A 9,721-nucleotide genomic window follows, 5' to 3' on the forward strand; every position below is an offset into this window, starting at 1 on the left:
AAGCATCTTCACGCTACAACATCCCAAAAAGCACTCTACATGGCAAAACATTGCAATTGAAAAGCGGCAAAAAGAAACGCGAGTATGAACAAATTTTAGCAAAGCGCGTAAAAGATATGACCTTTAGTAGGCTGCCTTTTGTGAAAAAAGACTTTTTGAAGTTTGCTTTCGACTTGGCTGAAGACATGAGGATCCCACACCGTTATAACAAAAAAAAGGGTGTCGCTGGGAAACATTTCTACTATGATTTTATGCAAAGGCATCCAGATGTGGCGGCTCTTACCAACAGCCCTTAGCATTTACTACACTGGTGCTTTTAGTTTTCAGCTGTGTTGACAAATTCGGTAATAAAGTTTTATCAAATCATTTTTTTATATGAAGTACCCTATTAAAATATTTTATCATATAGAAGCAAAGTCAACAACCTCGGGTAAACAACAACAGGTAAAAAAGCAGATATTGATGACCTTTCTTCTACTATGATACACTCGTGCACGCGCTCAGGTCATCTTAACTGACCACGGAAACTGCTTAGAGACTAGAGGGATCTATACCTATAGGATTCCTGAGCGGGACTTTGTGGCAACAGCCACGCCCGTAAAGCCGTGTAGTTTGGGCTTTAAACAGACATTTTTCAATTTCCTAATAAAGAGTTCTATCCGCACAGACTTCAAAAGCATCACAATGACCAACGGCAGGCAGCTGTACATGTATGACGGGTTCGTCTTCTGCTTCGCGAACAGCGCGAAAGACGGTCAGCGCTGGAGGTGCAACCAATGTACCCTGAAGACCTGCAGAGCCAGGATCACGGTCTCGGAGACGGGGCAGTTCATCAGAGCCCACGGGTCCCATACCCATCCGAGACAGAGATATGTTCAGTTAATTAATGGGTGTTATACTAAGGCACCGTGAATGTTTCGAAGTTACTGTTTATTTTATTAAACACTGAAGAATTGCAATAAATTGGTGTTAGATCAGGTAATTTTTTGTCTGTTGTTTGGTCAAACAAAAAGTCATAGTCAAAGCATTTCATAAAGTCATTGCCTTTATGAAAAGCCAACTGAAACTCTCTAAGCTTTATATTCCTTTAAAGCAGAGATTCTATTGTTCCTATCGACCGGATAGGAACAATAAAACCTTGAAAAAATAGAAACTTTACTGTCTGATTATATGATGATACTCGGCTTATAATTTGAAAATAGGTAACTTTTTTGCTACATTTGGACCAGCCATATCTATTACTGTAATGCTATCTATTAATTTATTTAATTTTCAGTAACCTTCGCCCAATCTCAAAGAGGGGGCCGCCTCCTCATATTCAAGGGTTACTCGTATAGCCTACAGAAGTTCAACAACAACATCGGCCAATGGAGATGCACCATGGTCCAGCCCGGCACGGCGAAGAGGTGTACTGCCAAGCTGTTCACAGGAGAGGACTTCAAGGTACTTGACGATTGCGGTGACCACTGCCACAGGAAACCACAGTTTGTAAAGCGGAACAACGTTTTTGTGAGAGTGTATTGATGCGCCTAAAGTTTTTGATATTTGATGCATGAACATGCATGTCGATGGTTTTATATTTATTTGTATTCAATAAAGAGAATATTTCTCTAGTGACGGCTATTACTATTAGCCAGACGCTGATCATTATGCCAGCGCTATTAGACTTTGAGACCATTTGCTCAGAGTAAGTACCTAGATACTTGCTTGCAGTTATTCTATACAATGATCATTAGGATTTTTATTCTCACGGAACAGATGAAAAGTATGTATGTTTCCCTTTTTCCTTTTTATTTTGACACATCTGTTTTTTTTTGTTTATGTCGGAAATAAATGTTTTTTTCTTTTTTGTATTCGTCCTTTTTTACCTATCTTTTTTCTTACCTTTTTTCCAAGAGTTTTTCGGTCAGGTCAAAATAAAGTACTTATAATGTATTTGAATTACCCAATCCAAATCTTCAGTTAACTATTTTATATTTCATTCGTAATTAATTATAATATAACATTAGCATTCCGCTTCGTGGTTAAAATGTCACTTGCAACAAAATGCCACAAAATTGTTGAATTAACTATGTACTAAGTATAATTTTTAAATACGATACACTGGTAGATACTCCGATGTTTTGGTATATATAGACTGAATTTGTAAGTATTTCCTGTTGTTATTTTATTAATTGAATAATAAGAAAATTGCGTTGTATCAAAGTTAGTTTATACCACGTATTAATATATTATCATTGTTCAATTTATATTTTTTTAGTAAATTCCATTATTAGGTAATTTATTAGAGTAAAAAATTAATAGCACTAAGTGTTGTGCCTTATCATGTGATCAGACCAGAATGCTTATACAAGCGTTTGTTATAGTTATTGCCTGTTATGAATATTTAATATTTTATTATACGTTTTCTACATAAAATAAATATTATTAATCAAAAATTTTAATTAACTTTTTGCGTTTCTATTCACCTCTCTCCGAACTGTATATACTATCACTTTATGAAGCTTTTAAACTGAACTAATAGTTAAACTGAATAACTTTTCATAATAACGATATCTACAATCACACAACTAGCATTAGGTACTCCTAAATGTTTTTCTATCAAATCCCATAATTTCACAGGCGAATTCCTCTGGACCAAAAGGGGCGGCAAGCATCCCCTCCTCCTCTTCTCCGGGTATACCTACAGCTACCAGAAGGAGAACGCCCTGGGCCGGATTTCTTGGTACTGTTCCAGGAGGCTGAAGGGCTGCAGAGCGTCGGCCGTTAGCTACGGAACCCGCGTGATCGCCTACAAGCCTCATGATCATCCACCGCCGAAGATTACTATGGGGTCCACAGAGACCCAGCAAGAACCTGATCCTCATATATTAGCTGTTTACACAAAATCTGAGGTTAAACATTGAAATCATGTCTTTTACCATGCTATTCAGCGTTGCATATCAATGTACTGTTAGAATGCTAGGAAATATTTATTATTATATTATTGGAATAGCGCTAGAAAAATATGGAGATTCCATGGTCCCGAAAAAATGAGGCCAGTGCTAAGAACTATTTGGTAAGTAGATTCTAATTCTTTACCAAATGTTCAATTTTTTCACGATCCCCTTAGAACGACGTGGTAGTTAGAAAACGAGGATAATGTATTTAAATACATCTGTACAAATATGTTTCTAGACAAATGAAATTGTAAGCAATATTATATGTAGATATTGAATATTATAAAGCTTTTTATATTATTTCTATTTCTTGCAAATAACAAATATTAGTGTAGCGTAACTCAATCATGTTTTACATGCTATGCGTTTGATAAAAAGATATACTTTTAATTATTTCTATGTGCAATACCTTTTTTTTTTCAAGACTGTATTTACGTATTTATTGTATGTACTTTTTCCTAGAGATCATGAAAAAACTATGTTACGAGTATATGAATCATGTATTAGTTAACGTAAAATACTTTAAAGTTAAAACACATGAAAAGAGATTTTGATTTATGGCAACAGAGATTAATAAATACAAATCAGTCAAAATAAACTAGAAGAAATTATGTAATATGCCATGACAATGTGTATCTCTTAAAATAGCATGTTTATTTATTTTATGAAATTTAGGTTTTAGAAATGTAACGTTAGCTTTATAACTTCCTGAGTACATTCTATATCGTTAAATTAATTGACAAACCTACCTCTAGGGTTCTTAATATGCAGACTGTGTTAGTGTTAGTAGTTCCTATAAAATAAGCATTTATTTTATGAATAGTTCCCTAGTTCATTTTACGTATTTTATGTACGACAATATTTGTACGATGCCTACATTGCCTACTATGTTATTAAGGAAAAAATATATATCGAAATATTCATATTTCTACATTATTTTACTGAGTTATAATATTTAGCAAAATATAATTGTACCACGATTAATATGACTATTTAAATTCGTTAGTATTCGAGTGATCTAATCCAAATTAATATTTCAGCGACACTAGTTCCTTCTGGCAAAGGCAAATACCCGCTTCTAATGTACAAGTGCCACACATTCACGTATAAAGTGTTGTCCAAAAGCGGTGTCCTGTGGCATTGCTCCCGCCGAACGACCACCGGTTGTAAAGCTTTCATACGATCCTTGCCTGACCGGCTCGATGTTATACAACAGGTGAATGAAAAGCATTGCCACCATCCTAAGGCAAAAATATTCACTAATGAGTAAAAACCGGCGATGCTACGTGTTTTGAAGCAGACCGTTGACTTACAACATGTAACTAATAATTTCTCCATATTAGTAAATAAAATTACTAATCGAATTCGAAGTTTAAACTAATGGCATAGGTTGTAATTGTAATATAAGTATGTATTAGGTTGATTGAAATCATGTTTTTTTTTATCAAACCGCCAACTTTATATTTAATATTTGCACACCTACTGACTCATTTTCACTGATCTTCAAAAGACTATTTTAAATTCCAATGTGGGTATGGCTAATTAATACTACGGGTAGGATCGTGGGCCTTACGAGGATAACATTTAAGCTTAAGTTATGTTAAAAAAAACAGTTTATGAAACTAAAGTATTGCGTCCAAGGTTTGCCCCATTAATAAAGAACAGAATGACATATCACCATTCATTTCATTTCATCATTTTATTGTACAGTAATGTTGATTTGACCAATTCACCATTAATAAATATTGAAGTTACATATATTTTCAATAAATATTTTTTTTCTTTACAACAAATATGCATTTAATATTTTGATCGATTGTCGTCATATGTCAATTTCAATGAGCTATTCCCCATAAGCCCCTAATAGCATGTTTAGACTATTATTAACTCGCTTCTTTCTTTTTGAAAAACATTAAACCATAATAATTACCATATAAAGATATTATACCAATCCATTACAGAAATTAAATACCTTCCAACTGGAAAGAAGTACCCGGTGATGGTGATCCAGAACCATGTGTACAAACGAGTGAAGCAGAACAGCTCCGGCAGGGTGTTCTGGAGATGCGTCCTGGTCCACCGGACGGGATGCAAGGCCTACTGCCTCGTCGACGACCATGAGATCGACATGGGCAACGATCACAACCATGACCCACCAAAAAGCAGAACCAAGACTGGTCGATGGCAAATACCAAATATTAATGTTAAGAAATTATAAAATGTTTTATTTTAACTTTGGTCTTAATTTTTATCATATCCTACTTTCTATCAAGTATCTACCGATATTATACACGATAGGTACCTAAACATTTTATTGTTTTTCATCCTCATTGCACGTTCTATTACGCTTCATCAGCTTATGCAGAATCGTTAAAAATCCTACAATTTCAACCGGTTAAACATTTGACGAATATTTATTTTACTGTTCCAGGTGTCACTCTTATCCCGTTTGGCAGAAAATATCCACTGCTCATGTATAAAGGACATACTTACAAGAGATTTTCTAAATTTATGTCTGGAAAGGTCCTATGGCGATGTTCCGGCATCCTTAGAGGATGCAAAGCTAACATTATCAGCAAAAACGAAAATCCTTCGGAAGGATTAGAGGCATGCAAAGGACACCATAATCACGAGAGACCGCAGTACCATCAAATGGTGGATGGAACTTGGATCAAGGGTGACTTTCATAAAAACGCCAGGAATTCGCTCGCGGCACAGTTTTTTTATAAGTACGTAAATCATAGAGTTTAACAAAATGGAATACGAAATGCAGATTATCTTATTTCGATTAGTTACAACAACGTAGGTACAACGAGCTTCAAAAATGCATACCCACTTTATAAATGAACGCCACGAATAAAGTGGGTACTTATGCACTTTTTCAGCTATGGCGTCGATTCTATTAATTTTCTATATGTATAACACAGTAAGAAAAGTTATTCTTGTATAATTGATCTCATTTGTCTTTATATACATAGTAAATATACTACATACTACTTAGGAATCATAGGTTACATTTTTTTAAATATCTTTGACTGTTTTTGTTTTCACTAAGCTTTCAAACGTATGTGATGTGACTATAATAGGGATCGGTTAATGACCAAATAATACAATAACCATAATGTGTTATTAATACCGCACATACAGTATTACTGAAACGTATATGTAGATTAGGTACACCCAGCGGCAAAATTGCATAGACACATTATGCGTAAACTCATAAAGTATCCATGCAATTTGCAGCTCGCTGTACATATACGTATTTAGATTTAATAAAAATAGTCTGAAGTGTGACATATATTTTATATAGATTGTGTTTGTGTATGTATTGTAGTGTGTTTTCATAGATTAAAGAAATCTGTGTGAGTAGTAAAATATATGAATTGTATAATTCATTTCTTATTTTTCATACTTTAGTTCGGCATCCTCCTCCTAAGGCTTATATGGTATGCTGGTAAATAAAAAACCGGCCAAGTGCGAGTCGGACTCGCGTTCCAAGGGTTCCGGACATTAAATCCGACTCACGCTTGACTGCACATTTCTAATAGGTTTTCCTGTCATCTATGTAAGCGTCCGTCCTGAATAAATTTATTTTCTTCTATAGGCAAAGAACTATTTTGTATAGTTTTTTCAAAATGTTAGACCCAGTAGTTTCGGAGATAAAGTGGGGGGAATGGTCAGACAGACGCACGAGTGATCCTATAAGGGTTCTGTTTTTTTCCTTTTTAGGTACGGAACCCTAAAAAACGAACGCACTCAGTTACCTCTATAAATTTCAGTACAAGTTCTATATACATCTAATGCCAAATACATATATAGACATTGGGAAAATAATTACTACAATCAGAAGTACCTAAACAATTTAGGTCCTTAATCTTCGCAAGCTACTAAAAATTTACATAACTTTTATACCTTTAACACTACATAAGTACTCGTATACTTAATATAGACAAATTTGACGTGTGTTGTGTTATGGTTTATGGTTTAAGACATTTATTCTCATTTATTATTCACTTACGTGTTAAACATTCCTCATCATTAGGTAATCAAAACATTAATCGGCATCAGAATTGTATTAAATACAACCTAAGTTACAACTTACCATTCCAGTGTTTTACAAGACATCAGCTAGAGGGAAACGTCAGCTGGTGGTGAACGGCTTCGCCTTCATCTGCCGGACGTACTGCGTCAACCACATCAAGAAGATTTGGAAGTGCGCCTCCCACTCGGACTGCACCGCCAAAGTCCACACTATCCAAGACCAAATCGTCAGTCTGAACAACGCTCACAATCATCCAGCAAATTCTCTAGATACGTTTTTCTAGTCTATATACTTTTACATTATTAAATAAAGTGCCAATCGATTTATTTTTCCACAAATTTGTATTATTTGAAGGGTGAATTTTGTTACGAATTTATATTAGTTATTCTGCAGTCGTAAAGTCTTTGAGCAATATGAACATATTGGAAGAAATTGTAACTTACATTCGTTCTAAACACGACTTGTAGCGAATTTGAAAAGGATTCTAATTATAATACCATTTGTTTTGTAAAATATTTTCAGACTTCTTCTACACTGTGTCGCAACGCGGGAAAAGAATACTAAATCTCGGAAAATATCGATATCACGAAAAGGCTCTAATGAACCCTGAAAAATTCAGGTGGTTCTGTGCTAAATACTACGACAGCAATATACGATGCAGAGCTGCTCTAATAACTTACAAGGATAGGATCGTTAAACACCAGGTCAAAGAACATACACATGATTAACAATCGGTAATATTGTGACATATAGAGAAATACATATTTCGGTTATTGAATATATTTTTATGAGGTTAAATGGTGTTTTTATCTTGTAGCAACATCAATGATAGGTATATTGTTTTTTTAAGATCGTGATAATGCCAAAAGACTTAATTTATGGAAACTGACGCAAAGATATTTTACAGGTAAACGAGCTTTCTTTACTCAATCCCGAAGAGGCGGTGTAATTCTTCATATAGGACAGTACACATTTAACAAGAGTTACTACACGTCAGCAAATTTCGAGAGTTCGAAAACCTCATGGATCTGCACTAGCTACTATGGCCGGGATAAGTGCAAAGTCAGAGTAAAAACTCACGGAGCTCACGTCATCTCAATAAAAGGACAACATAGTCATTAATAAATGTTGCTTAAGCAATGATCTTGACTAGTTTTATTTTCCTATGTATCATTTTAAACACCAGTCCTTTTCAGATGAGTTTTTACTTTACCTTTTATTTTTCGTCGTCTATAATTTAAATTTTACTAACAGGGCAGATCATTACAACCTCTCGAGGAACCGAACTCCTGATGGTGAGCGGCCACAGTTTCCACAAAGAGTATGTTCGCGATGACAGGAGTTTCTGGCGTTGCTCCAAACGCATACGCCGCAAGTGCAAGTGCTCTGTCAGAATAGTTGCAGGCAGTGTCATAATTAAGAACGAACATAATCATGGTGATTGACATATGTGTGATTTTACTGAGATTAAATCTTTACAGTTCACTTTATATATGTTGAAATATGATTTAGTGAGTAAAACTTACGATACCTATAGATATGCGTTTCTATTATATATATATATATATATATATATTTAATGTAACAGGCATAGACATTTTGAGTAGTAGCAGTAGTAGAACAAAGTAATCTATGAGCATTGATTTTGTTGACAGAGAAATGGCTATGAAATATTACTGATGAATTAATTTATTGTTCCAGGAGATGCAGGTTTAAATTTAATAATAAGTGATATAACCTCTGGTGTCACACAAGACAATTCTGATGACGATGTAATTGAAGTAGTAAGAGATGAAGCCCCCATTGAAATATTATCCGATGGAGAAGAATATGAATTAATTAAAAAGAAGCATAACGAACAATTTGCAGTAACAGAAAATTTCCAATTTTCATCGCTTGTTATTAATGAAACAAAAGAGGATTCTTACCTCGAAAAAATGGACACAAGTGAACCGGTCGATCCTTTAAAAAGTTTTGAGGAGAGCGACATTTTGAATCAAAATCCTGTTGAGCCTGCAGCTCCATTGATTCATGCTGTTACAGTACCTGTAATAGCACATTCCTCGACTGTCGACATTCCAAAAGAACCCATAAAATCAGATATTGAAAGTAAAGCTGCAAAAATAAGCATTACTGATAAAAAAGAATTAAATCAAAGTGACCAAACAAAAAAGGATGATTCATCAAAACCAGATAAAGTTGATACGGTGGAATTCCCTAAACCAGACGAAAAGAAAGTACAAACACCTCTTCCAGACAAACCTGAAAATGTTCCCAATGATCAAGTGCCTAATAAAAGTACTACAAACAAAGTTGGCTAAAGTTGTACTATTTAAAGATACTCAAATTTTACTACTTTATGAACACATTGTATTAAAATATTAAATATTCGATTTTTGTAAGCTTTAGAATAACAATTATTAACATTTGAATGTGCTAGAAGTTATGCGTACCTATTTTAGTTAATTTGTGTGTATTTAGTCTCATTAAATAAATTAATAAATCTTATTCATACCGTTTTAATGTGTCATTCGAGATTTAGAAAATATGTGTTACTATTAACTATTAACTGGTTTATGACTAGATTATTAATTTTGTTCTCAGCTGGGTGTCAATTTTACGAAGATTTTATATTAACAAGAAGCAAACGTGGAGCTATCGTATTGTGCTACGAGAGGTTCAAGTTCCGCCAGGACTATTGTCACGGTAAAAGAGTTTCGTGGAGATGTGTAAAAAGACA

General features: G+C 34.4%; 2 protein-coding genes and 1 long non-coding RNA gene across 3 annotated transcripts; all 3 read left to right on the forward strand.

Moving 5' to 3' along the window:
* The first annotated feature begins 1,251 nt into the window (after positions 1–1,251).
* Positions 1,252–2,954, forward strand: LOC134662101 (FLYWCH-type zinc finger-containing protein 1-like). Its single transcript, XM_063518373.1, has 2 exons — positions 1,252–1,443; positions 2,623–2,954. The coding sequence occupies exons 1-2, from the start codon at positions 1,368–1,370 to the stop codon at positions 2,904–2,906; spliced, it is 360 nt and encodes a 119-aa protein (XP_063374443.1). The 5' UTR covers positions 1,252–1,367; the 3' UTR covers positions 2,907–2,954.
* A 976-nt stretch (positions 2,955–3,930) lies between these two features.
* Positions 3,931–5,172, forward strand: LOC134662103 (uncharacterized). Its single transcript, XR_010098017.1, has 2 exons — positions 3,931–4,155; positions 4,901–5,172. It is a non-coding gene; the product is annotated as an uncharacterized LOC134662103 (long non-coding RNA).
* Positions 5,173–5,450: 278 nt separating this feature from the next.
* On the forward strand, positions 5,451–9,473 carry LOC134655913 (uncharacterized). The gene is made up of 3 exons (XM_063511420.1): positions 5,451–5,616; positions 7,050–7,207; positions 8,670–9,473. Exons 1-3 carry the CDS (start codon positions 5,451–5,453, stop codon positions 9,300–9,302), a joined length of 957 nt encoding a protein of 318 aa, XP_063367490.1. The 3' UTR covers positions 9,303–9,473.
* The last annotated feature ends 248 nt before the right edge of the window (positions 9,474–9,721 follow it).

Source organism: Cydia amplana, chromosome 2 (assembly GCF_948474715.1).
Source record: "Cydia amplana chromosome 2, ilCydAmpl1.1, whole genome shotgun sequence".
NCBI classification, from domain to species: Eukaryota; Metazoa; Arthropoda; class Insecta; order Lepidoptera; family Tortricidae; genus Cydia; species Cydia amplana.

Coding starts and splice junctions, on each gene's coding strand:
- LOC134662101 (XM_063518373.1), top strand. CDS start 1,368: ATGGAGATGCACCATGGTCCAGCCCGGCACGGCGAAGAGGTGTACTGC. Junction 1,444..2,622: donor TCACAGGAGAGGACTTCAAG/GTACTTGACGAT, acceptor ATAATTTCACAG/GCGAATTCCTCTGGACCAAA.
- LOC134655913 (XM_063511420.1), top strand. CDS start 5,451: ATGTCTGGAAAGGTCCTATGGCGATGTTCCGGCATCCTTAGAGGATGC. Junction 5,617..7,049: donor GGATGGAACTTGGATCAAGG/GTGACTTTCATA, acceptor TTACCATTCCAG/TGTTTTACAAGACATCAGCT. Junction 7,208..8,669: donor ACACTATCCAAGACCAAATC/GTCAGTCTGAAC, acceptor CTGATGAATTAA/TTTATTGTTCCAGGAGATGC.